This window comes from Bos grunniens, chromosome 10, assembly GCF_055505025.1.
Source record: "Bos grunniens cultivar Pamir isolate PY7600 chromosome 10, Bosgru_T2T1.0, whole genome shotgun sequence".
In the NCBI taxonomy this organism is placed as follows: Eukaryota; Metazoa; Chordata; class Mammalia; order Artiodactyla; family Bovidae; genus Bos; species Bos grunniens.
The window spans coordinates 3,613,064-3,640,868 of NC_141174.1; the positions used below are offsets into that span (position 1 = coordinate 3,613,064).

The 27,805-nt window shown below is 41.7% G+C and overlaps 1 protein-coding gene and 1 long non-coding RNA gene across 3 annotated transcripts; one reads left to right on the forward strand and one right to left on the reverse strand.

Moving 5' to 3' along the window:
- Positions 1-2,423: 2,423 nt before the first annotated feature.
- GPR65 (G protein-coupled receptor 65) lies at positions 2,424-26,784 on the reverse strand. 2 transcript variants are annotated; one of them, XM_086319345.1, is made up of 4 exons: positions 26,651-26,784; positions 11,569-11,752; positions 11,212-11,319; positions 2,424-4,543 (listed from the first exon to the last, which is right to left on the reverse strand). In XM_086319345.1, exon 4 carries the CDS (start codon positions 4,083-4,085, stop codon positions 3,060-3,062), a length of 1,026 nt encoding a protein of 341 aa, XP_086175471.1. In that variant the 5' UTR covers positions 4,086-4,543; positions 11,212-11,319; positions 11,569-11,752; positions 26,651-26,784; the 3' UTR covers positions 2,424-3,059. The 2 variants fall into 2 exon arrangements, with proteins under 2 accessions (XP_086175471.1, XP_086175472.1); XM_086319346.1 differs by lacking the exons at positions 11,212-11,319; positions 26,651-26,784 and having other exon boundaries at positions 11,569-11,693.
- Positions 9,709-11,887, forward strand: LOC147363884 (uncharacterized). The gene is made up of 3 exons (XR_015133889.1): positions 9,709-10,038; positions 10,187-10,274; positions 10,887-11,887. It is a non-coding gene; the product is annotated as an uncharacterized LOC147363884 (long non-coding RNA).
- Positions 26,785-27,805: the final 1,021 nt, after the last annotated feature.

Here is a 27,805-nt window from a genome sequence, read left to right on the forward strand (position 1 = left end):
TGGAACTTATCTCATAACATGTTAAATTAGTGGTTTTGTTGTTAATCATTAAGTAGAACATTCTAAGGGGGCCACAAATTTTTATTTGCCGTTTCTTTTGATATAACCAACTGAGGTCAATTTCTAATCAGTTCTCTTTAACAGATCAGCTTAATTACTATCTGTATGATTTATTTCCAAAGGTATTGATTCATGAAATAACTCTTGTTTTCTCCTTATTCTGGTCTAAATCCAATGACTATCCTGAACTACTCTCCATGTGTATATGCCTTTTGCATCCCTAAAGAAAGATATAGTAGATATAGAGGGAGGGGATATATGTATATCTGATTCACATTGTTCTTCAGCAGAAACTAACACAACATTGTAAAGCAATTATCCTCTAATTAAAAAAATGCTATGATAAACCATAATGAAAAATATTTGAAAAATAGCATATATATATGTACAAGTATTACAGAATCACTTTGCTGTATAGTAGGAATTAATAACATTGCAAATCAACTATACTTCAATAAAAATAAACAATAAAAATGAAATGGTATGTTTTTAAAAAAACACAAAGGAGGAAAAGCAATTGAAGTGAATTTGGGGTTCTAGGGCTTCAAGACAGGACTCTGGATAGCAAGGAAATCAAACCAGTCAATCCTAAAGGAAATCAAGCCTGAATATTCATTGGAAGTACTGATGCTGAATCTGAAGCTCCAATACTTTGGCCATTTGATGTGAAGAGTCAACTCACTGGAAAAGACCCTGATGCTGAGAAAGATTGAACGCAGGAGGAGAAGGGGACAACAGAGGATGAGATGGTTGGATGGCATCACCGACTCGATGGACATGAGTTTGAGCAAGCTCCAGGAGTTGGTGATGGACAGGGAAGCCTGGTGTGCTGAAGTCCATGGGGTCACAGAGTCTGACATGACTTAGCAACTGAATTACAGCTGCTTCCAATGAACTGTGTGATCTTGGACAAGACAATCTAGGTCTGAATTTCCAAATGTGGGCAAGATTTCCTGGATCTTTTACTTTAACACATATTCAATGTATGGGCTGCCAATAATTTATCAAGAATGAATGAAGCAGCCCAAACTCTTTTAGTTACTCTTCATTTCATTCATGTATCTTTGACCTTTAAGGATTCATAAATGTATCTCAGCGTGCCCAGAAACAATCTACTAATTTTCCAGAAACTTTCTGATCAAAAAAGTGCAAAGATCAGAGAAAGCACCTGAGGCTTCAAAGCAAGGTGGTTTTCTCTTGTGCACCCAAACAATCATGGACAACTTTAACAGAAGATGGAGTCAGTTTGGGCACTATCTGGTTTTTTTCAGTGTATATCTAGAAGTTAATTGTTAGTCTTTTTTGTTATTGGATTTTTTTTTCTACTGTGAAGACACAAATGATACCAAGACATTTGCTAGCTGATCAATTTTGGGTACTAGAAGAAACAGATAAGACAGAGAAAGAAGAGGGAAGAATAGGATAAGAAAATGTTTAAAATTCTTAAAAAACACTTCAGTTAAGAAGAAAAATGATACCTACTTAAAACTTGGCAAAGTAATTTATATAATGAGAAAGTATAAATATAAAAGAATATATCAAGATTTCCTGAATACTCTAAAGCCCCAAAGAAGTCTCTGAATGTAAGATTTAAAATAATAAATGTCTTTTTTTGTCTATAGCATATCTTTTTGTCTAGACAGGAAACTTCTGGTAATTTCAGCCATACTGTATGTTTGCTTGCTAAGTTGCTTCAGTCGTGTCCGACTCTGTGCGACCCCATGGACTGTAGCCCACCGGGCTCAGTCGAACCTGCAGGGATCGAACCTGCATCTCTTACATCTCTTGCTTTGGCAGGCGGGTTCTTTACCTCTAGCGCCACCTGGGAAACCTATACAACCGTCCTGTACTCAACAGCAGATTCTGAAAGAACCAAACTTTTTTAAAATAATGATTTTAAAGAAGGTAAAAAGTTCTCTGAGTAGCTGAAGGAAATTTTATAAGGCTCATGTCCTTTATATCGTGGATGAGGCCTTCAGACTCTCACTCAGAGACAATTTACTTTTATAAAGAGCTCTTACAAGCTAGTGACTTAGTGATTGTATAAGGTTCAAAAAGCTTATTAGATCATTTCTCTTGTAACCTCACTACTTAACAGAAAACCTGGTACACAGAATGGGCTCAATAAATATTCGTTAACTAAGGAGACAGATGGAAGCAGTATTTAGTAGGTGTTGTTGGAGACAGGTCCATATGATCGGGAGGAGTGATGGTCTGAAATCCAGAGGAGTGGGAAAATCACCATGACCATACCCCATGGTCACCGCTTTAAAAACGCACAGTCCAATACAGCCTATTACTCCCTGAGAGCTTAGAGCACAGATACAAAAACAATTGCCATGAACAATAATGACCCCGAGTCATTAGGAAAATATTCAGTTTTATTTAATTCTCATTTAATAAAAGTCAGGGAGCTATACAACCTTTTAAAAAAATATTTCCATTAGGATTAAAATTGTCCCTCAATGGGAACACATGTTTAGGTTTCCTCTGCAAAATATAATCTCGATGGCATAATATCATTAATATTAATGAAACTGGAGCCTGTTATATACAGTGAAGTAAGCCAGAAAGAAAAACACCAATACAGTATACTAACGCATATATATGAAATTTAGAAAGAAGTAACGATAACCCTGTATGTGAGACAGCAAAAGAGACACAGATGTATAGAACAGTCTTTTGGACTCTGTGGGAGAGGGAGAGGGTGGGATGATTTGGGGGAATGGCATTGAAACAGGTATAATATCATATATGAAACGAATCGCCAGTCCAAGTTCGATGCAGAATACAGGATGCGTGGGGCTGGTGCACTGGGATGACCCAGAGGGATGGCATGGGGAAGGAGGTGGGAGGAGGGTTCGGGATGGGGAACACGTGTATACTTGTGGTGGATTCATGTTGATGTATGGCAAAACCAATACAATATTGTAATTAGCCTCCAATTAAAATAAATAAATTTATATTAAAAAATAAAATAAAAAACATATACCTTGGTTCTATTCCAGGATTTCTAATTCTATAGTATCTTTGGTAGATACAGAAAGTACACTTTTTCCTTGTCTCTTTGATTTATTAAGCTTCCCAGTAAAGAACTTTAATATATTCCACATATCTGATCTTCCTATCTCAGTTATAAAGCAGTACAGGATTGGGTCAGCAACACAATTTAAACTTGTTAATGCAACTGTGATTCTGTAGATCTTATAACTTTGCTTCCCAGACTTGAAATGGTCAAACACTTGTTCTTTTAAGTTCATGTCATGCTCTAAAATGCTGCGAATCAGCAACATCACATGAAAGGGAGTAAAACACAAGATAAAAGTCAACGTGATACTAATAAGTAGTTTTATGATTCTCTTTCTTTCCCTGTGTTCCGTGGCTTGATTTTGCCGCACAGCTTGGTAAACTTTCTTGTTGCAAGTCATTATAACGACCAGAGGTATCACATAACCTATACACGTCCTAGCAAAGTTAAACCTGATTTGCCAGTTCTCCAAAGGATATTTATCATAGCATAAAGTAAAGTTAGACTTCTTGGCGTCACAATATTCGACAGCTGTTTCGTCTTCCCACAGAATGACAGCATTGAGGATGGTTTCCAAAACCCAGATGGTGAGGCTGACCATGAATGCACATTTTCTTGACCTTAGGAAAAAGAACCTCAGAGGGTAGACCACTGCCAAATACCGATCAATCGAGATGCAGGTGAGGAAAGCTGTGCTGCTGTAAAAGTTCAGGTACATGAAAAAAGCACTCCCTTTGCACAAGGCAGGAGAGAACGTCCAATTGTCTCTATTCCAAGTATAATTGATCCACAGAGGAAGAGTTGAGGCGTAGAGCAGGTCCGAGAGGGATAAACTGAAGAGGTAAATGCCTAATTCGTTTTCTTGCTTTGCCTGCAGAAAAGACACACAGAGAGAACCGATGTTGGCTGGAATGCTGACTATTACCACAAAGACATAAACAACGGGAAACAAGTAGTGCTCCAAGTCATGCTGCTCGTCAATACATGTGCTGTTCATTGCTTCTTTTTAAGGGGCCGATTACATTTGTTCCCAGACAGGAAATAGCAAACTGAGTCTTGCCTCCTGGTGATTTGCTTTCAACACCTAATTCTCTTTTGCTAAGACTGTGTCAGTCTTCCTTTGCTTTCAAATGTCCTGGTTGGTTCATTGGTGGTCTTAAAGATGAATGGAGGTCAATTTTCACACAGGTATCGGTGGGTGGAGGTCAGGGTTCAGGCTCCTGGCAGTTACAAAAGGAATCAGTTGATTTTAAGGTGCAGGAGTCCAAGCACTTACTATCACGGAAGGCTGACGAAGAGCTCTGGAGGATGAACTAGCTTATCCACCAGTTTTCATAGAGTGCTGTTCTTCAGTTTAGTTTTCTTCGCAAAACTCAGAGGAGATTGGTGCAAACGTGAATATACAAGGTTTCATTTTCACAGAGGATGGCATCTCTTTTTAAAATGTTTTTGTTTCTGTAATGAAAAACAAACTAGAATAGTTTGGATGTTTAAAAGAGACATCATCATTTTTGAAAGAATCTTATTTTATTTCATTTATTGAGGATATCAAAATGCATTAAATTTCATACACTGAAGGTGTTTAAAAAGGGGAAATGGTCTAGCAGACTTCAGTAAATGAAATCAAGCTGAGATATTTGACTTATTTCAAATAAAAATTATTCAAAGGATGCTGGGTTAGAAGGAATTATGTTTCCCACTGGACATAATCTAAGAATGCAAAATTAAAGTCAAAAGTCATTTTAGAAGCTAATTTTTAAAAAAGATGGCAAATTCAGTTATTTATTTGTAATCAGTAAATGCTTTTGAGTGTATGGTAAACTGTGTGATTACAGCATTTCAAGTTTTTAATTTCATATGCAATCTCTGTATAAGGCACTTATTTTCAAAATAAGCTTATGAGCCAAGAAAAAATTGTCATAAGAGGTTTGATAAAGTGAAGCATTTGAAAATATAGCAGCTTGTTGAGCCTTCATAAATAATTAAGCCACACTACCTCATTTGTTTTTCCTTTCCTTTCTTTGTAGGCTAATTTACTTTATCATTCTCATACTCTTGTGAAAGACAGGGCAGAATGTTCTCGATTCTGGGTAATATCTTGTGATCTTCAGTTTCTACCATTTATATCTGATTGCTTACAAGTCTAGTTTTCTAAAAAGGTCTGATGTTGTAGATTCAACATCTGCAGAAAGAAAAGCGCAAGAAAGAGAGAAGCCATCCTCCTCTCCACACTAGAACAGGGAAGTAGTGAGGTCTGCTGGTGCTTCGGCTGATTTATCTGAGGGGATATTCACAGAAAGCTCTGTGGGGTCACCACACTGGGAAAGGAAGTCATGCCCTCTTCCTGAGTAAGCCAGAGAGTGAACCAGGTCCAGAGCCCAGAGTGTAGATCACAGCACAAAACAGAGAACTACAATTCCTGAAATCACCTAGTGTTTCCACACCTAAAAATATGACTCAAATCCTTTCAGATCAATAGGGAATCCTGCCAGAGAGGGAAAAGGGGAGCAAGAGCTAAGATCAGAGAGGTAAGTGGGCTGGGTACCCTAAGGCGTATGTGGGTCTGGAGGAACTAATTTTGACGGCAGAGAACCAGGGACAGAGTGTGGGCCTGCGCAGGTAGCAAGTGGCGCTCGGTCATCCGACACCTGCTGAGGTCCAGGAGCCTCTGCCCTCAAAATAAAGACGCTAAAAACACACTTCACACGTATGTGTAGACCGCAGGGTAAGTTGGCAAGTTCCCTGTCTTAGCATTATTTCTTTGAGGAATTCTCAGAAAAAGCCCCATATCTATCCATGGCCTCTGGTTGGTCCTCACTTGGGAACGGGGAGACTACACTATTAGTTTTGTTCTGAAAACTTAAGGTCAACAGTGACTCAATACTGGATCTATGTGCTCAGCCTCATTAGTCATTAGGGAACTACAGACTAAAACCACAGTGAGACACAACTACGCATTCACCAGAATAAATGAAATGAAAAAGAGCAAATATTAATACCAAGTCTTGATGACGTAGAGCATCTGGAACTCTCATATACGGTTGGGTGGAAAACTCTTTGGCTCTTATGCAAATCTTATGGTTCAGCAACTCTACTTCTAGGTATGTGCTCAACAGTAGGACATAACATGTGGTTCCCAAGACACATGTGGTAGAATTAGAATGTTCACAGTAGCTTTATTCATAATATCCCCCAACTGGAATGCCTAATAGCAATAGAAAAGATACTTTTGAACCATCATGCTGGAGAAGACTTTTGAGAGTCCCTTGGACAGCAAAAGGATCAAACCAGTCCATCCTAAAGGAAATCAATTATGAATATTCATTGGAAGGACTGATGCTGAAGCTGAAGCTCCAATACTTTAGCTACCTGAAATGAAGAGCTGACTCATTGGAAAAGACCCTGATGCTGGGAAAGATTGAGGGCAGGAGGAGAAGGGGGCGACAGAGGATGAAATGGTTGGATATCATCGACTCAATGGACATGAGTTTGTGCAAGCTCTGGGGGATGGTGAAGGACAGGGAAGCCTGGAATGCTGCAGTCCATGGGGTCGCTAAGAGTCAGACACGACTGAGCAACTGAAAAACAACAAAAAATCTATACATCAGTAAAAGGAACAAATTACTGTTACAAGCAATGATGCAGCTGAAGTTCAGAAACAATGCAGACGGATGGAAAAAGGCAGGCACAAAGGGTCCATATTGTCCGATTAAGAACCGGGTAGTGTTAAGCTGTGCTTTCAGAAATGAGGATAGCTCCCCATCTATTGAGGGCTTTCTGCATGCTGGACTCCATGTTAATGGCATGTATATTTGTTATAATACATGTTTTACAACTCTGCTGTTTATTACAATTATGTATTACAAAGAAGAATTGAGCAACGTATCAGGCAATTAGCCCCCAATCACCTGTCTGCTCTTCGTAGAACTTGGCTGCAATCCTAGGTTGTGATTCTGAAGTCTCTTGACTCTTAACTACTTTGTCTTCTGCCTTTATATAAAAATACTTTAGAAATCTGAAGTGTTTTTAGGGTTTGGGTCTTTCAGCTATAATGACTCTTCTAATTAAAGAAAATGACATCATAATAATTTCTGCAAACTAGATATAAAATAACCCTAAACTTTCCAGAAGGCTTTACTTTTATATTCTCTATTAAACTGTGTGGATTTCAAATAAACACGTGAGAACGATCATCTCACGTCACGTCTCACACTCAGCGACAGCACGTCTTTATGTTCCCTTATATTTGTCAAGACGTTTTCTTCCGAAGGTTAAAAGTGTTCCTTTTCAGTAATTTACGAGGCAACACATTTTAATTAGGCTTTTATTTTCCTGTATTTGCTTTTAGGAATAGATAGCTAAAACCGAGCAAATATCCTGCTACCACTGTGAAAAAAAAAATTCTTTGAGTTAGGAGGCTGAATTTTGAAGGGTCTATTGTTTAGATCAGGGACCATCTGTGAATTGCTTTAAAGTTGAAATGAATTATGTGTCACCACTCATAATGTGGTGATAAAGAAAATGTAAGCTAGACCCACTGGAAGTGGGAAGGAACCTTGTGCAGTCCCTTTCTTCTCAACAAAGCCCATCTGCCTTGCTGCAAGCAGCCATGTGGAATGTCGTGTCGAACGTTTAGCTGTTGGGAAAAACTGACGAAGAGGAGTCAGGTGGCAGTGGCCTTTGGGGAGGGGCTGGGTGATGACAGGAAGAGGGTGCCGGGAGGACTTCTGAGAACCGAGAGGCCTTCTCTTTCTTGATGTGAGTGTTGCTATGAGCAACCTCGGGCTACAGCCACGGGGTCGCAAAGAGCCAGGCGCGACTGAGCGACTGAGCCCAGCACCGCAGCACATGAACAAGCTTGTAACAAGCTTGAACAAGTTCGTAAAAATGCATCAGGCGGTAAGCTTGGATACGTGCATTTTTTTCACATATGGGTTATGTTGTGGTTAAGGTTAAAAAGTGGAATCAAAAGGCTGTGTGCGATGAGATGTAAAGAATCTTGACGCCAACACCTGGATTTCCTGCGGGTGGAGCATACATGCCTTCCTAAGAAATGCTATGATTCTACTCCTTTCCTCACATATAAAAGGCAATTTATAGACGCAAAACAAAGCTGTAACTTAAGTAATTTGAAAATGAATTCACCTAAAACAAAGGCTTACCAGATGGAAAAGTGAGTGTACTAAGGTCCTGGAAGAAGCGAATAGAAATCATACCTTGAGGAGAGCGCCCTTGACCCAGGCTTTCAAGAATTCTCACAGATAGGGTTCTAACAAATATGAGCTGATTAAAATGCCCTCCGTCCACACACACACACAAAGAGACTCAATTTTAAAAATTGATAAAAAGAGCATACATCCTGCTACCACACGGAGAGAAAACAGACACAGACAGAAGTTAGCTACTATGTGTGAGATTCAGCAAACAAACGGGAAAGAAGAGACCTGGATCCGCAAAAGCCTTAGAGATGAAATTAATAGATATACAACACAAAAAAAGCATGCCCAATATGTTAAAGAAATAAAAGAAGGAATCTGAACATATGAATAAAGGATCCAGAGACAATGCAAGATAACTAAGCATATAAAAGATTGAAAGAGTCTTTTCAGAAATAAAAAATTTAAAACTTAATACTTAAAACTCAACACGGGGACTAACCAACTGACCAACTCCAGTTGAAGAGAAAATTAGTATGTTGCAAGGTAGAGCTAAAGAATTCACACAAAATTATCAGAGTGTTAAAGAGATGTGAAAATACCATACCACAGAGATAAGGAGGATAAAGTGAAAAGGTCAGCATACGTATAACTGAAGCTCCTGAAGGACAGAAGAAAGTAGGGGAAAGGCGATGTTAGAAAAGATGCTGAGTAAAAGACGTCTGAAAGTGATGCAGGACAAGGCATCCTCAGATTATGAAGCTCAGCAAATCCCAAATAAGATTAGAAACAAACAGAGATGGAAATCTCTTCTTAGGTGCCTTGCAATCAAGCTTCAGATCACCAAAGACTAAGAAAAAAAAAAAAGAGCCAGGGAGAAAAAACGAATTACCTATTAAGGATGAAATTTCAACCAAGACCTTTTCAACAGCAATGATAACAGAAACCAGAAGGCAATGGATTGATATTTCCAAATTGCTATGAAAAAATGTCATCCTTTAATAGCCTACTCAACAGAACTAAATTCTAAAATGAGAGCACAAGTAAGGATGTTTGAAGAGAAACTACCACTGAGACCACTGGCCCCCACAATCCTCATTAAAGAGACTTCTGAAGAACATAAGAGGAGAAGGAAAATGTCCAAGATGGCCAGAATATAATAAGCTACCAAGGATGGAATTTTCATGGTTACACGTTACATCCATGACCAGGCTTACGGATCTGGGGAAGAAATTTAAACCATGAAAATATTCTTCCTTAGAAGCGGGACTGGGGGCTGGGTGATGGGCAGGAAGGGACCCCTTCCTCCTTTGTCCATGGTACTCAGCAAATAAGCATCTCTCTCTTTTTTTTTTTTTTTTTAAAGGAGCTCTTCCCTGGTGGTCCAGTGGTTTAAGAATCTGCCTACAGATGCCGGGGGACCCAGATTCGGTCCCTAGTCCGGGGAAGATGACGCACTTCCGAGAGGCAACTAAGCCTGCGCACCGCAACTACTGAAGCCCACGCACCGAGTGCCGGTGGTCCCCAGCAAGAGAAGCGCCCTCCATGCGAAGCCCACGCTCCACACCTGGAGAGCAGCCCCCGGTTCGCCCCATTTACGAAAAGCCGGTGCGCGGCAAAGACCCAGCGCAGCCAAAGATAAACGCATCTTGAAAAAAAGATAAGAAGGATCAATTGGAAAAAAATGATTTTGAGACGACTTACAAAATTTTCAACGGAATACGTTTCTTTCTTTGCAGAAACATTTGCTGCCTTAGCTAAACAGCCGCGAGACTACATGGATTGATGAAGCAGGTCCTGAAGCCTTCTGGAGCCTTCTGGGTGGGAGCACAGAGACGGTGGTGACGGAGGCTTGTGGTTACGTTGTGTGGGCTCTGGAAACTCAAAGGCTCTCAGCAGTTCTTGGGGGACTTGTGACCACGTGTGTGTTTATCTGTTTCAGTTTTCACAGGTGTCACTCAGCAACCATTTTACAGAGTTCTTGTGAGGACTGAACGAGATGACACGTGAAGCCCAGTACTAAGAACATGGTAAGCCTGTACTACACGTGAACTGATACTGTTCTAATGACAACACTGTTTTGTTCAGTCGCTAAGCTGTGTCCGACTCCTTTGAGACCCCATGGACTACTGGTGCCCGCCAGGCTCCTCTGTCCGTGGGATTTCCCAGGCAAGGACGCTGGAGTGAGCTGTCCTTTTCTCTTCCAAAGGTTCTTCCTGACCTAGGGATTGAACTTGCGTCTCCTGCATTGGCAGCTGAGTTCTTTACCACTGAGCCACTAGGGAAGCCCAACAAGGCTGGTAGTCTGTGATCTCTCCTACATCTCCTGAATGGAGATCGTCTTTGGCCAGCTATCCAGAGCATAGCAGAGAAGCCAGAGGCACTCAGAGTGAAATTTACATAATAACATTTCACATGTCATACCAAACTCGGAAGATGGTGCTGTTAAATTAATTTGTGTGAATCTCAGATTAAAATGGAACCCATAGTTCTTATCATTCATGCTGCTTTTCAGATATTGTTTACACTACTTTAATCATATTTTGAGAAAATGGCTTTTAGATCCAGTGCTGAGAAATTTGGGTTAAGGTTTTGATTCTGACTTTAATTTCTACCTAATGCCTAAAGAATATAATCCACAGCTTCTAAAACAATACAGACCATTGACGACAATGATCCGAAGATAAAACGTGGGCTGCCATCTCTGGGGTCGCACAGAGTTGGACACGACTGAAGCGACTTAGCAGCAGCAGCAGCAGCAGCCGCCACAGGAAACCTTTGCCTTCACTTACCAGTTGAATAGCTACTTATTAAGACTCCTATGTGTCAGACAAGTGATAGTCACCTATTAAGTTATTAATTAATACTGGAAATATTATTTTCAATTTTACTAATAATGTGGGAAACATTCATATTGGAAATATTATTTTCAAATTTCATATTATTTCTGATGGTATAAAAACTTACCAGTAGACCACTATGTTGGTGAAAAGGTGGTGCTACATAGCTCTATAGCCAGGGGTTTGCTTGTTTCTTCCTAACCACTTAATTTTCAGTTTGTCAGTATACCGTTTCCTGTAGAGGAAATAGAGCATAAACATTCCCCTTTCATGTTTTAACAGTTTTACCTAACTCTTTTACACGAAGATTTTGACATCCTTTATTACCACTCTAAGTAGAGAGACCATATGTCATCCCCATGTCTCCCTGTCTTGTAGTATCACATTTATACGGTCTAAACTGGCCAAATGTTGCAAATATCACTGACAACCATTCAAAAGTATGTTAGCTACTTAAATTTTTATTTTTTAATCTTACACTTACCCATGTTCCTTGGGACGGTGACTCTGTTGATCGAGGAGTCAGATACATCTGCTTGCACCCAGAAGAGAAACCAGCATTGTTGAGGGGACAGGAAATTGAACTCATATGTCGTCATAAACCAATGAGGAAGCAGCATCTTAATGAGATTGAAGTCCATTATCCAAGTTTGAGCAATAGACGTCTCCTAAGGATTTTTAAAGATGCTTTATTTATTATTTACTGTTGTATAATTTTTAGAAATCACTTTTCTGTGTCTCAGTTACAATTGTATACTGATATTATATGTGTTTTATTTAATAGAATATGTACTAGAATCGCATTCATTTGTTCATTCCCTCTTTCATTTATCTGTCAACACATATATCTATCCTACTCTGAGGGCACTGTGCTGGGAAATATATAGGACCTGGTTCTAATCTGTAAGGGGCTTATCAGTTAGTGAAGGAGATAATAACCACAAAAATGGATAAATACTCCAAGAGAGATACAGAAATATAGGATGAGTCACTGGACGTGTGAACTGTGGATGTACGAAACAAGAGAAGAGGTTGTAGATGGAATCAGGTGATCAACGTCCTGGGAGAAAAAGAGTAGAGAGAATGGAGACTGGGTCTATAAAGAGCTTTGCCTGTATGCTTAGTCGATTTTCCAGGCAGGAATACTGGAGTGGGTTGCCATTTCCTCCTCCAGAGTATCTTCCTGACCCAGGGATCGAACCTGTGTCTCCTCTGTCTCCTGCACAGCAGGCCTTTTTTTTTTTTTTTTTTACTGCTGAGCCACTGGGGAAACCCCACATAAACAGCATATTCATTTCTTAATGGCATGATGGTAGGGCCACAGTAGCCAACTTGGTAAAGATTTTTTTTTTAAAGATATTAATGGGATTAGGTACATAGTATGTTATAGAACCACTTTTTCCTTTGATTTTCCTCTTGGAATAGAAGAGTCCATCAGAGATTGCTAAACCATGTTAAAAACCAGGTGAACTGGTTTGAAGGTGAAAGTTGCTCAGTGGTGTCCAACTATTTGGGACCCCATGGACTGTAGCCTGCCAGGCTCCTCTCTCCATGGGATTCTTCAGGCCAGAATACTGGAGTGGGTAGCGGTTCCCTTCCAGGGCATCTTCCCAACCCAGGGATTGAGCCCAGGTCTCCCACATTGCAGGCAGATTCTTTACCAGCTGAGCCACAAGGGAAGCCCAAGAATACTGGAGTGGGTAGCCTATCCCTTCTCCAGGAGATCTTCCTGACTCAGGAATCGAACCGGGGTCTCCTGCATTCCAGGTGAATTCTTTACCAGCTGAGCTATCAGGGAAGTCCCCTAAGTGGCTTAGACAGATCAATAATTTTATGAAACTTGAAAATTTATTTAAGAAAGATGTGGGTTATTACAATGAAAACTCATGTAGTATATTAAGGTTGACAGTTGCTACCAAATTTGTAAGTGATTTGATGTGAAGTAAAATTAGCTCCTAGAACTTTTGAGATGTTAAAAAAGTCAGAAACATTATGTTTGAACCCCACTGAATGAACTTTTATTACAAATGAAGGGGAAATTTTTACTTTATAAGGACAGAATTAATTTGAAGTGGAAAAATTTAACTTCATTTTAAAAACTACAATCATGATGATTTGAGTCTGTTCCTGTAAAAGGAGGTTAGATGTTCCTGTTGGTAGAGTTTTTAAAATTTCTGCCCAGAATTGGAAAAGATGACCTTGTGATATAACCAAAAATGTTTTCCCTTGAAGTTATTCAGGATGTAATAGGTGTGCAGTGGGTTTCCTATACTTCTTTTGTAGGTCTTTCATTGAAAATAATTAAAGTACTCATTTAGATTTATCAGGTACATTTGCAAAGTAATTTAGCATATACTAACTTAAAAGCAATATAGCATACAGTAACTTAAAAATTCAGAATATCTTCTACTTTTACTGAAATAATGAAAAATGTAAGTACAACGCAGAAAATTAATAGTAAGACCCTTCAGTTCAGTTCAGTCACTCAGTTGTGTCCGACTCTTTGCAACCCCATGGACTGCAGCACGCCAGGCCTCCTTGTCCATTACCAACTCCTGGAGTTTACTCAAACTCATGTCCACTGAGTTGGTGATGCCCTCCAACCATCTCATCCTCTGTTGTCCCCTTCTCCTCCTGCCCTCAATCTTTCCCAGCATCAGGGTCTTTCCCAGTGAGTCAGCTCTTCGAATCAGATGGCCAAATTATTGGAGCTTCAGCTTCAGCATCAGTCCTTCCAATGAATATTCAGGACTGATTCTGTGTAGGATGGACTGGTTGGATCTCCTTGCCGTCCGAGGGACTCTTAAGAGTCTTCTCCAACACCACAGCTCAAAAGCATCAATTCTTCGGTGCTCAGCCTTAAGCCTTTACAAAAACGAAAGCAATGATTTCATTTTCTTATGCCTCTAATCCAAAACTTTTGTTTGGCTTCACACATCCACTTGTCTGTGGCTTCTATACATGGGTATCTCATGATACTCACAATTTCTTATTTTACCAAAATAACCAACACGTCTGCTTTTAGGGAAATGCTATTTTCACATCCACATCGGGGTTTTATGTATTTTGCTCTTCAAAAGAAAAAAAAAAAAAAAGGATGTTGTTTAAAAACACAAGAAACACAAACTTTCACTTCTGATTAATTAGGAGAAAAACTGTGGCTGCCCTATGCTGAAATTTGTCAATTCCACATTACAAGAGTCTTGAGAACTTTTAAATAACTCTGCTTCTTACTAAGTCCAGTTTTCTGAAGCCACAGGATGGAGTCCCAGCACTGGCCTGTGGCAGAACTCTTGGACTGCCCGTGGGGAAAACGGGAAGAGAGTGTGGTTCTCCCTGCCTCCAACTTCTCCACAGGGCAGACAGTGCAAGAGCTGAATCTGCTGACGAAGTGTCCTTTGTCGCCACGTTTTCCATTTGGCGCAATTTCACTAGTCAAAGCCGCAACTCAACGTGGCAGGGAACATTCTGAAATACTGACTTATTTCCCCAGCCCTACTTCCTTTTACCCTATCCCTACCCATCCCCCTGCCCTCCCCCCCCACCCCCAACACTCAATTAGCCACTTTGAGTGTTTATTGCCTCAAGATAAGGAGTTCTTGGCAGAAAAATATGCAATGGGGGAAGAGAAGACAATCCTGTTTGGAATTTCAAGGGCTTTAGGCGACCTAGGAGAATGGCTCAGTTGGTAAAGAATCTGCCTGCAATGCAGGAGACCCAGTTTCAATCCCTGGATTGGGAAAATCCCCTAGAAAAAGGAATGGAAACCCATTTCCGTATCCTTGCTTGGAGAATTCCATGGACAGAGGAACCTGGCGGGCTACAGTTGCAGAGAGTCAGACACACTGAGCGGTCAAGCACGGGAGGATGGGCAGGACCGAGAGGCAGACAATCTGCTTGGAAGCCAATCTGTTCAGATAAAGCAAAGCCTCCTGCCCCTGAGAACAGATCTGAGGCTTCTCTGGCCCGATGGGGCTGGGGCTTAGGGCTGTGAGAAAGGAAGTCGTGAGAGGTCAGATGTGGTAGCTGGACACAGGGGCCCTGCGTCCTGACTGAGTCAACCCCCTCCCCTGCCAGCCCTGAGGTGGGGTGGGGTGGGGCCACGGTGATTCTGATGAGCTGGGGAGGAGGGTGGACCTGTCTCTCATGTGCAGGGGTAAGTCCAGATGGGAGGCTGTCTCAAGATGACATGTGTGGGCAGCCTGAGCCAGCTTCACTAAGTTCCCTGGTGCCTGGCACAGCACAGGCCAGGCATGTGAGGACCACTCAAGTGATGGAAAGCATCGGCCTCCCCTTGGTGCTTCCAGTGGCCCAGTGGGTCAGAGAAGAAGCCTGGCTGCCACTGACAGGGGAAAACCCTGCTGAGTCCTGTGTGGGCTCTGCTGACGACCAGGAAGGAGTGAGGACATCCCAGGAGAGGCCAGCATGGGCAGAGGGCAGCCGTGAGGCTCAAGGGTGAGCTAAATCCCTCCAGCCTTAGCAGCATACAAACTCCCAGGTTCCTACCTGGTGTTACGGGCTGACTTTCAACCCCCTACCTCTCTGCCAAAATCCATATGTTGAGGTCCTGCTCCCTAGTACGTCATAATGTGACTGTATTTGGAGATAGGCTCTTTAAAGAGGTGACTAAGCTGAGATAAAACTGTTAGTCCAATCTGATTGGTGGTGTCCTTATAAGAAGAGAGATTTGGACTCACAAAGAGACTCCAGGGATGCACATGCGTAAAGGAAAGAGCAGGTGAGGACAGGGAGAGAAGGTGGCCATCTGCACACCGAGGGGAGAGACCTCAGGAGAAGCCAGCCCTACTGACACCTTGATCTTGGACTTCCAGCCTCTAGAACCATGAGGAAATAAACGCCGCTTTGTTATAGCAGCCGTAGCAGAGTATAATAAATAGAAGTGCAATCCAGAGGAAGAAGAGGTTAGATCCTGAATTGACTGTGAGCAAGTGTCTGCCAGTTTCGTAGAATGGGGTATTAAAATGGAATTTTAGTTGAGTTACAGAAAGATAAAGAATATTTTATTTCTTGCACCTCTGATTATGGCCTGAGATTGGAATGTGCATTTTAAGATCACACGTTTGACCTAAAATGTTTAATTTAGCAAACATTTATTAAGCCTTTGACTAGCAAAGTATTTTTCTCATTACTTGTCAGGGGGGTTAAATGTAACTATAAGATGACTTTCATTTGAGGGGTTTTGAAAGTTTTAGGCTTCCCAGGTGGTGCTAGTAGTAAAAATTCCGCCTGCTGAAGCCAGGAGACTTAAGAGATGTGGGTTCCATCCCTGGGTCGGGAAGATCCCCTGGAAGAGGGCATGGCAGCCCATTCCAGTATTCTCACCTGGAGAATCCCATGGACAGAGGAGCCTGGCGGGCTACAGTCCATAGGGTGGCAAAGAGTCGGACACGACTGAAGCCTCTTAGTATACACGAGTGAAAGTTTTAGCATCAGGCTTCCTTTCTAAAGATGCAAATATATTACTCGGGTTGGAGGGGAACATTAAGTTGTCAGATAAAACCGTACTCGGTGTCTACACTACGACAAAGCTCCCCAGGGTCCATTTGCACCAATACTTCTCCAAGTGCACTTCTTGGATTGGCAGTGTTAATGTCATTTCTGAATCTTTGAGAATTACAGTTCTGTCTCACCCCAGGCCCAGGGTCAGAAGCTCTGGGGCTGGAGCTCAAAGATGTGTGTTATAAAAAGCCCCCCAAGTGGTTTTGATGCCCCAAAGTTTTGAGAACAATTGGTGTACAGGATGGTTGCCTGGATAAGAGACTGGGGGGAGGAGTAGAGACACAGAGGGAACAGAACCTCTATAAAGGGAAGAGTGTGGAGACACGTTCTGTTCAAATTCTTCCTTGGTTTGGGTACTTTAACCCTATCAGAGAGGAAGAAAGTTTCCCTGTCCTTCTAGGTTCTTCTGGCTGTTCCAGAGGGAAACCGACATGAGCTCCGAAGAGCTCCAGCACCATAGTCCTTTATGTCTCTGCAGAAAGACTTCAGCAAGGAGCAAGCGGGTAGAAAAGAAGTGATTTATTAGACTGGGACACATTTGAGGCTTATAAACAGGTGCCCGAGAACTCAGTGGGCTACAGTTTTATAACTGAAAGGAAAGTGCGGAGCGGGAGAAGACCTCCTTTGTCTTTCTTGAGTAGACGTCAGGCTTCCATTATCAGCTCCTCCTCCAGGTTGGGCAAGGGAGTTTTCTTGTCCCTACATGGTAAAGCTAAATTCACAAATTATTGTCATTTATGTGTGCAGAGAGCATGTCCTAGAGATCATTCACTTGCTGAGCTCACTGGGCAGGGTGTGGGGCTCACGCCACCGCTGTTTTATTGTTTGGGGCAGGGCTGGTACTTCTGCATGGTTTTGTTGCTAAGCAAGCCTGCTTGGTTTTGTGGTTAAACCAACCTGCTTTCAGGAATCACCATTAACTTACAGGGGTCTCCCATATACTTTTCTACATACAATCCCCTAGTGGGAAAAACTATTCAATTACCTACTTTGTCCCTTTACTCTGTCCCTATCAAGGTAGGTTAATGGGACAAAATAAGATAAAAATTTAATAGTATGTATGCATGGGAGAGGCCCAGGAAGACTGAGGAACTTGCCAAAAATAGCTGAAATCCTTAAATATTAAACCTTAAATATTATCTTCAGCCAAAGACAAAAGAGGATGTTGGGGGCAGTGGTTTGAGACTTCAAGGGGGAGGAAGGTAATTCATATAGAGATGGGAAGGCAAACGTTTGGTAAATAAACGTGTGCTGGTTTACATGGAGACAGTGGAATGTCTCTGATGCCCAGACTCTGCCAAGTTTCCCCCATCACTCTTAGTCCCTATTTGCAGATCTCTCTGGTGATAACTCTATTCTGGGAATAGGCCCTTTATGCAAATTCTTTTAGGCAGTTAAGGGGAAGTGTAACAAGGAAAACTTCCAAACTCTTCTGTTTCTTAAAAATAATCTGTCTAAATCCTTATACCAAAGAGACACATTTCAGGGTGGCAGAATTTGTTCCCTTACAGCTTATCATCTCTTCATCAGTTCTTAAATTCCACTCACATCATTGTGTTATTAGTCCATTTGGTTCTGCCCTTTAAAAAGTTGAAGCTAATGCAGCCTCTCATTTCAGACTTGTAAATGATTTTGACTTAAAGCTTAAGTCAGAACATAACTATAGTAACAGTTAAAATGGAGACATTATCAAACTAAGGACTGGATCTTTAATATCCTAAATATCTCATTATGGTTGTTGTTGCTGTTGTTTTGTCTCTAAGTCGTGTCCAACTCTTTGTGACGTAGCCCGCCAGGCTCCTCTGTCCATGGGATTTCCCAGGCAAGAATACTGGAGTGGGTTGGCATTTCCTTCTCCAGGGGATCTTCTTGATCCAGGGATGGAACCCATATCTCCTGCATTGGCAGGCGGATTCTTTACACTGAGCCACTGTTACCAAGTTCAAGCTCGCTCTGCTTGGTGCTTGAGAGGCTGATAAATCTGAGAGACGAGATGTTGAGGTGAGGAATACAACTTTATTTGGAGAGCTGGGTAACTGAAAAGATGGCAGACTAATGTCTCAAAAAAAAGTCATCTTATGTGGTGCTGGTTGCCAGGTTTTTTTTATCTGTGATTTTTTATGAATCAGAGATAGGGGGAAGATGAGGAAACAAAATAAAAAGACCATTTAACTCTTGCAGATATCTCCTAGAATGGGAGATGTGCTAGTTTCACTTCCTTACAGCCATCTCACAGGTGGTGTGAAATGGAATATTTCCTTCCCTATCCATAGACAAAGAATGCCACGGTCCTTCACAGGGAGGCGGGGCCAGGTTATCTCCCTGAGGCAGGCAATTCTGTTTGCCTATAGTAACAGAAGTGGCAAGATAAAGGTTAAAGTCACAGAAGCAGATCCAGTTGTTGTTGTTCTGTCGCGTCCGACTCATCGCAACCCCAGGGACAGCAGCACACCGTGTTTCCCTGTCCTTCACTATCTCCCAGAGTTTTCGCAAACCCGTGTCCATTGAGTCGGTGATGCCACCCAACCATCTCATCCTCTGTCTTCCCCTTTGCCTCCTGCCCTTAATCTTTCCCAGCATCAGGGTCTTTTCCAGTGAGTCAGTTCTTCATATCAGGTGGCCAAAGTATTGGAGTTTCAGCTTCAACCTCAGTCCTTGCGATGAACACCCAGGACTGATCTCCTTTAGGATTGACTGGTTGGATCTCCTTACTGTCCAAGGGACTCTCAAGAGTCTTCTCCAGCACCAACCTTCGAGCATCCATTAAGCATCAGTTCTTCAGCGCTCAGCTTTCTTCACGGTCCAACTCTCACAGTTGCACGTGACTACTGGAAATATCATAGCAGATCCAGTATGAAGTCAAAATTAACCCTACACCACCAGGGAAGCCAAATACCTCTTTAGAAGATCTAACGTGTATTTCCTGATGTCTATAAGTTATAGAAACAAATTTTAATGCATTTGTTATGCTCACTTATTGAAGTAATCAAATTTAGGAAGATGAACTCCAAATAGTTTCCTCAAGTACTGTGGAATGTGCAAAATGATTAGCTTAATTTTTTAAGTCAGGATAATAAATGTAATTCCTTGTGGAATTATCTGTTCTGTCCAGTTTGCTTATGCTAGGGATTACCGGATAATCTTTTAAGATTTAGGATCCAAAAACTGTTTCATGAATTCAGGTTTAACCAAGACATGCACTAATATTTATGGAGGTACAATTCAAAGGATAGTGCAGAGAAGGAGGAGAGATGATTGGCAAGAAACTGAGTCAACTGGGGCAAAGGGGCTAGGGACAGACCGCAGGGAGGGTGGGAAGCCAGGCTAGTTGTTATGGGCTCTGCCGCATCAGGACTGGCGAAGGCAGGTTCTGTCACCCAAAGCTGTGAGTCATACCAGGATCCAAAGAACGAACAGAGCAGAGATTATAGTGAAATCCAAGAGTGATGGGAATGCCTGCCATTTTATAGAAAATAATGCTAGAACCTTTATTCCCCTTGATGCTTTTTTTAAGAGTATGTTAAAATATCTTTGCAAATGTGCTGCAATTGGGTAAATCCCTTCTGTTGTTTTATAATACCTCTTTCTATAAAGAAGCCTTCAAAATATTAGTTACTGCAACATTTAAGACTATATCATATGAGTGGTCTGCTGAAATGCATCATGGGCAAATGCGATCTTAAGTATGTTCACAACATACAGATGGCCAGCAAACACATGAAAAGATGCTCAACACCACTCATTATTAGAGAAATGCAGGTCAAAACTACAATGAGAGATCACCTCATACCGGTCACAATGGCCACCATTAAACAATCGACAAACAGTGAATGCTGGAGAGGGTGTGGAGAGAAGGGAACCTACACCCTTATTTGGAATGGAAACTGATACAGCCACTATGGAGAATAGTGCGGAGTTTCCTTAAAAAACTGAAAATAGAACTACCATATTACCCAGCAGTCCCACTCCTGGGCAAATATCCAGAGAAAACCATAATTCAAAAAGATACATGCACTCCAATATTCATTGCAGTGCTATTTATAATAGCCAGGACATAGAAGCAACCTAAATGTCCCCCAATAGAAGAATGGATAAAGAGGATTTGGTACATATATCTGTACATACATACATACAATTCCACATACATGGAATATTATTCAACCATAACAAAGGATGAAACTGAGCAATTTGCCGTGATGTAAATAAATCTAGAGACTGTCATACAGAGTGAAGTCGGAGAAAAGCAAATATTGTTTAATATCGCTTATGTAAGAAATCTAGAAAAGATACAGATGGACTTGTCTGCAAAGCAGAATCAGACACACAGACATAGGGAACAGACATATGGATATGGGGAGGGGAATGGGGTGGGGTGAATTCTGGGAGACTGGTACTGACATACATGCACTGCTATGTCTAAATAGATAACTGTCAGTTCCTACTATAGAGCACGGGGAACTCTACTCGGTGTTCTGTGGTGACCTAAATGGGAAGAAAATCCAAAAAGGAGTGGATATATGTATACGTAGGGATTGCCTAGTGGCTCAGATGGTAAAGAGTCTGTCTGCAATGCAGGAGACCTGGGTTCGATCCCTGGGTCAGAAAGATCCCCTGGAGAAGGAAATGGCAACCCACTCCAGGATTCTTGCCTGGAGAATCCCATGGATAGAGGAGCCTGGTGGACTCAGTCCATGGGGTCTCAAAGAATTTGATATGGCTGAATGCACGCACGTATATACACACACTCACACACAGCTTTGCTGTACAGCAGAAACTACCACAACATTGTAAAGCAACTATACTCCAATAAAATTAGTTAAAAAAAAATAGAGTACATTCACAAATTCTTTGACACTCCTGCTCTCAAGAGGTGGAGCCCGGTTTCCCTCCCCTGGAGTGTGGGCTAGACTTACTGACTCACTCCTAGCAAATAAAGCAGAAGTGATGCTGTGTTGTTCTGGAGACGAGGTCAGAATAATCCTGTGAATTCCCCCTCAGGCCCTCTCACTTTCTCTTTTTGCTCACTTGGTCTGAGGGAAGTCAGTCTGTGTCGTGAGAACACGCCCACGTGGCAGGGATCTGAGTGAGCCAACAGCATTGAATAACCACCTTGGAAGTGAATCTCCAAGCCTTCAGATGATGACAGCTCCTGCTAACATCTCTACTGCAGCGTCACGAGGGATCCTGAGCTGGACCACCCAGCCAAGGTGACCCCGAGTTCCCCACCCACAGAAACTGAGATGGACTAAATATTTATTACCTTCCCTCATAGCTCAGTCGGTAAAGAATCTGCCTGGAATGCAGGAGATTCCTGGGTTGGGAAGATGCCCTGCAGAAGGACATGGCAACCCACTTCAGTGTTCTTGCCTAGGAAATCCCATGGACAGAGGGAGCCTGGCATGTTACAGTCCATGAGGTTGCAAAAGAGTCAGAAGCGACTAAGCAACAACAATCTGTATAAAATACAAGTCTAGATTTTTGAAAACTTCTTATAAAAAAATTTGCAAAATGTTTTACTGATATATTTTTATCTTGACTGCATTTTTATCAACAATACTTTGGGTTTTTCTTTTTATTTAGTTGCTGTGTCCAACTCTTTTGCGACCCCCATGAATATGGAGGTAAATAAATATTAATCAAAATTAATCTCATATGCTTTTTTTGGTCAACTTTTTTTTTGGCTACTAGAAAATTTCAAGTTATATATACATGTTTTGCCTTCTATTTATTGGACAGAATTGCACTAGATGTTTAAAAAAAAATCTTCTGAGCCATGGGTACTGTTATTTTTTTCATGTCTAAGACTTGAAATTAGGTGGACTCTAGAATTCATACCCTGGCAGGAGTGCAGAAAAAGATACTGACAATCCAAAGACGAACAGATGGATCATGGGTGAGACAGAGGGGGACAGCAAAACTTCCTGGAGTTCTTCATTTGAACTAATCCATGCATTAATGGGGATTCCCAGGGGGCACTAGTGGCAAAGAACCAGCCCGCCAACGCAAGAGACCTAAGAGACACAGGTGCGATCCCTGGGGCAGGAAGACCCTCTGCAGGAGGGCATGGCAACCCACTCCAGTATTCTTGCCTGGAGACTCCCATAGACGGGGGAGCCTAGTGGGCTACAGTCCACGGGGTCGCAAAGAGTCCCATGTAACTCAAGTGACTTAGCACACACACGTGCATTAACAATTACCAACAAAAGAACTACACAGGGTGAAGGCAGTGTTTAAAGTGGGGGAAATGCACATAGAGAGGCTGAGAATTCTTTGTGGTGATCATTTCCAGTCTCATTATAACCTGGTGTATCAGTCAGGGTTCTTTGCTGCGGGCATAAGCATCTGAATGCAGAGTTCCAAAGAATAGCAAGAAGAGATAAGAAAGCCTTCCTCAGCCATCAATGCAAAGAAATAGAGGAAAACAACAGAATGGGAAAGACTAGAGATCTCTTCAAGAAAATTAGAGATACTAAGGGAACATTTCATGCAAAGATGGGCTCGATAAAGGACAGAAATGGTATGGACCTAACAGAAGCAGAAGATACTAAGAAAAGGTGGCAAGAATACACAGAAGAACTGTACAAAAAAGATCTTCACGACCAAGATAATCACAATGGTGTGATCACTCACCTGGAGCCAGACATCCTGGAATGTGAAGTCAAGTGGGCCTTAGAAAGCATCACTACGAACAAAGCTAGTGGAGGTGATGAAATTCCAGTGAAGCTATTTCAAATCCTGAAAGATGATGCTGTGAAAGTGCTGCACTCAATTTTGCTGCCAGCAAATCTGGAAAACTCAGCAGTGGCCACAGGACTGGGAAAGGTCAGTTTTCATTCCAATCCCAAAGAAATGCCAAAGAATGCTCAAACTACTGCACAATTGCACTCATCTCACACGCTAGAAAAGTAATGCTCAAAATTCTCCAAGCCAGGCTTCAGCAATATGTGAACCCTGAACTTCCGGATGTTCAAGCTGGATTTAGAAAAGGCAGAGGAACCAGAGATCAAATTGCCAACATCTGCTGGATCATGGAAAAAGCAAGAGAGTTCCAGAAAAACATCTATTTCTGCTTCATTGACTATGCCAAAGCCTTTGACTGTGTGGATCACAATGAACTGTGGAAAATTCTGAAAGAGATGGGAATACCAGACCACCTGATCTGCCTCTTGAGAAACCTTTGTGCGGGTCAGGAAGCAACAGTTAGAACTGGACATGGAACAACAGACTGGTTCCAAATAGGAAAAGGAGTACGTCAAGGCTTTATATTGTCACTCTGCTTATTTAACTTATATGCAGAGTTCATCATGAGAAATGCTGGGCTGGAAGAAGCACGGGCTGGAATCAAGATTGCCGGGAGAAATATCAATAACCTCAGATATGCAGATGACACCACCCTTATAGAAAGTGAAAAGCAACTGAAAAGCCTCTTGATGAAAGTGAAAGAGGAGAGTGAAAAAGTTGGCTTAAAACTCAACATTCAGAAAACGAAGATCATGGCATCTGGTCCCATCACTTCATGGGAAATAGATGGGGAAACAGTGGAAACAGCGTCAAACTTTATTTTTTTGGGCTCCAAAATCCCTGAAGATGGTGACTGCAGCCATGAAATTAAAAGACGCTTACTCCTTGGAAAGAAAGTTATGACCAACCTAGATAGCATATTGAAAAGCAGAGACATTACTTTGCCAACAAAGGTCCATCTAGTCAAGGCAGCGGTTTTTCCAGTGGTCGTGTATGGATGTGAGAGTTGGACTGTGAAGAAGGCTGAGCGCTGAAGAATTGATGCTTTTGAACTGTGGTGTTGGAGAAGACTCTTGAGAGTCCCTTGGACTGCAAGGAGATCCAACCAGTCCATTCTAAAGGAGATCAGCCCTGGGTGTTCTTTGGAAGGAATGATGCTAAAGCTGAAGCTCCAGTACTTTGGCCGCCTCATGGGAAGGGTTGACTCATCGGAAAAGACTCTGATGCTGGGAGGGATTGGGGGTAGGAGGAAAAGGGGACAACAGAGGATGAGATGACTGGATGGCATCACCGACTCGAAGGACATGAGTCTGATTGAACTCTGGGAGTTGGTGATGGACAGGGAGGCCTGGTGTGCTGCAATTCATGGGGTCGCAAGGAGTCAGACATGACTGAGGGACTGAACTGAGCAAAAAAATGAAAGACTTAGAAATCGAGATATGGCACAGAATTGCTGCTGAGGCTGCAGAATCAGCCTTGTAAAATGGGCTCCTGGCAAAGGACCAGAAGGGCAGCTCACTCCATCCTGCCTGAGCCCTTAGGATGGCGCTCCTCCCCCTACTGCCCCGGGGACTTCGGTCCCTCTGGGGCACCTCTAGCACCGCCTCCTTTGGACTCTGCTCCGGGCTGCTTTCTGCGAGGCCTGTACATTGAATCGCACTTCCAAGAACAAAGTCCCAGGTTTGGGGAACTGACTGAAGGGTCCTGGTCACTGGGGCTCCAGAGCTTACGTGCTGAGGGTGAGAAGAGGGACGGTGCGGTGCCTTAACTCCTGAAGGAGGTGGGATCTGCCTCCCACCAAGACTCATACAATGGGGGATCAGCCACACACAGGAAGACACAGATGTGAATGACCGTAGACAACAAAGTTCAAACCAGTACAAAGACAGGAAGAATCCTTTCCCTCAGGACTGTCTTGGTTCTGTGGAGAGCAGGAAACTCAAGAGTTACGTTCTAGTTAAATTTATATCCCATTGATGTTATTGTTCATATAATACACCCTTCAATATCTTGTAATATATGATCATTCTTCTAAGTGTTATATAAATATTAATTCAGCTAAGTTTCATATTAACAGTTCTACCATCACCACTATTTATGGATGGTTAAACTGAAGCCTGAAGAATGTAAAGAAACCGGGCCGAAATCACACAACTAACAGGTGGAAGGAGAGATCTGAAGCTATGTTGTCTGGCTCCTGGGCTGATTGTACTGGCTTGACTACCTTACCACAGTGCTTCTTATTCTAGCAGTTTTTATCTGTAGTTATACTTAAGAAAATGTTTAGTAAACAATACATAATTTATTCCATTATGTGGATTCTGTCCATTGACTATTTTTACTGTCTTTGTATAAAGCCCTGAGTTAACTGAGAGAAGTCATAGAACAAGGACTGATGTAATTAACAGCTGAAATCAAAAAACTTATGTAAAAGTCGTAAAGATCAGATAAATGGCAGATGTTATAGGATAGTTCATGAAAAGAGAATACTTCATACTTTGACCCTGGTGGACTCTTTAAGAAATGCTTCCAAATTATCTAGAAGTAATTTTTTTCTTATCCTCTTATATGATTATTTAGTGACTTTCCTAAAAACCAAACTTTTATTTTGTTGTGTCAAGATATTAAGTCTTATACAGACCCCAAGTTATACAGGAATTTGCCTGTATTTTCTAATAGAACTTTTAGGTTTCCATTTTTTAAAAACACATTTAGAGCTTTATCCATTTGGCGGTTATACTTAGATGTGGTATGAGGCACAGATCAAAAGTTTGATCTTTCTCTCAATATCACGTTTTTAAAAGCCCATCTTTCTCAGTGATTTGAGGCACCATCACACCAGTGATTTCTGTTTAAGTTCAATTTACGTTTAATTTCTGTTAAGTTCAACATATATACTGAGTACCCACCATGGGTTGCACACTGCTGCACTTACGTACAAAGAAGAAGACTTGGCATGTAGCCTTGAATTTCTGGCAGCCTAATTCAGAGTCCTAAAAGTAAAACCATTTCTGAAAGTGAGACAGCAGACTTTATCAGCAACGTTTCATCTTTTAGACAAGATTGCGCTCACTTCCTCAAGAGATCATCTGATTTGATCACATTTTCACTTTAGAAAACTGAGAAATTTGCTGGGGCTGAAGTGCAGTTTGACACTCAGAAACACTGTTTATTTAAGAGAAAAACTCCTTATTTTTAAAACTCACCTGACTTTTGAGAACTGAGAGACCCTCTTTTCTTACTGCCTGGTATATTTCAGGGATCCCAATCGAGAAGCAAGGGAAGCCAAACACACCATCACTTACTTGTCTGGTAACTGCTGTTTCCCTCTATTTCACATCTTCAACAAGTAGCAGTGCTGTGCCCAGCAGTCCAAGTATCTCTTTCTTAGCTTGCACTTCCTACTTTTTTATTAGAAACTTTCTTGACTAATGGTTTCCTGAGCATAAATGAGAAATTTGAAACAAGAGATGTTTTCCCTGATAAGGAATTACTTTGGTTATGAACTAACAGGAACTAGTTGTACATGTTTTCTGTTAAACATTCTTGTCCTCTTTCCCAGCTATTGCACACTGCACAAGTATTTATAGGGTGCCTCCCAAATACAAGGTACCTGGTGCACTACAGGATGACATATGCTGGGTTCCGATTTCCAAGTTCCCAATCTTGCTTGTATGGTATTTTCCCTCTATTTTCACCTTGGTACTTCCCTTCTGGTTACATAATTGTGCATGTTTTAGGGCTTTCCCTGTGGCTCAGCTGGCAAAGAACCTGCCTGTCAATGCTGCAGATGCATGTAGACTCGGGTTCAATCCCTGGGTCAGGAAGATGCCTGGAGAGGGAAACTGCAACCTGCTCCAGTATTCTTGCCTGGAAACTCCCATGGACAGAGCTACAGTCCATGGGGTCGCAGTGCATATCACAGATACAAAATCTCAGGGTTAGTTAGGAAGCTTAACATTTACTTATCAACTACGTCTGGCATCCACTGGTGTGCCAACCCATGTTTAAAATTTTATTAGAACAGATGGATCAGCGTTCTGGGAAGAGAAATCCATGGCACTTGAATAGCTACACACTTGAATACAGCATAATCACACAGAATGGTGACCGTAAGGAAAGTAGGTCAGATAAGTGCTGTAAGAAAATAGAGCACATGAAAGAGAACAAGTGACAACACACAGGGAACTCTGTAACTTATCATCCAAGCCAGAACATTTTTGAGGGTCAAAGGGACACTATTAGTAATTGGATTAGGACATTAGACACCAGCTGGGAGTGTTTGGTAATAGTAGATCGACAGTAACTTAGGGAAATGTTGAGAGTAAGCATACTGTCCACTATGAACCTACAGATATCCTTAAGGGCCTGACGAGTGTGATTACGGTACTGCTGAGATAAACTTTTCCTCTTATTGTAATTGTAATCTTGACACTTACATTTAGGTTTGAAGGGGCAAA

Excerpts from the sequence above, each read along its gene's own strand:
- GPR65 (XM_086319345.1), bottom strand. The coding sequence starts at position 4,085 with ATGAACAGCACATGTATTGACGAGCAGCATGACTTGGAGCACTACTTG.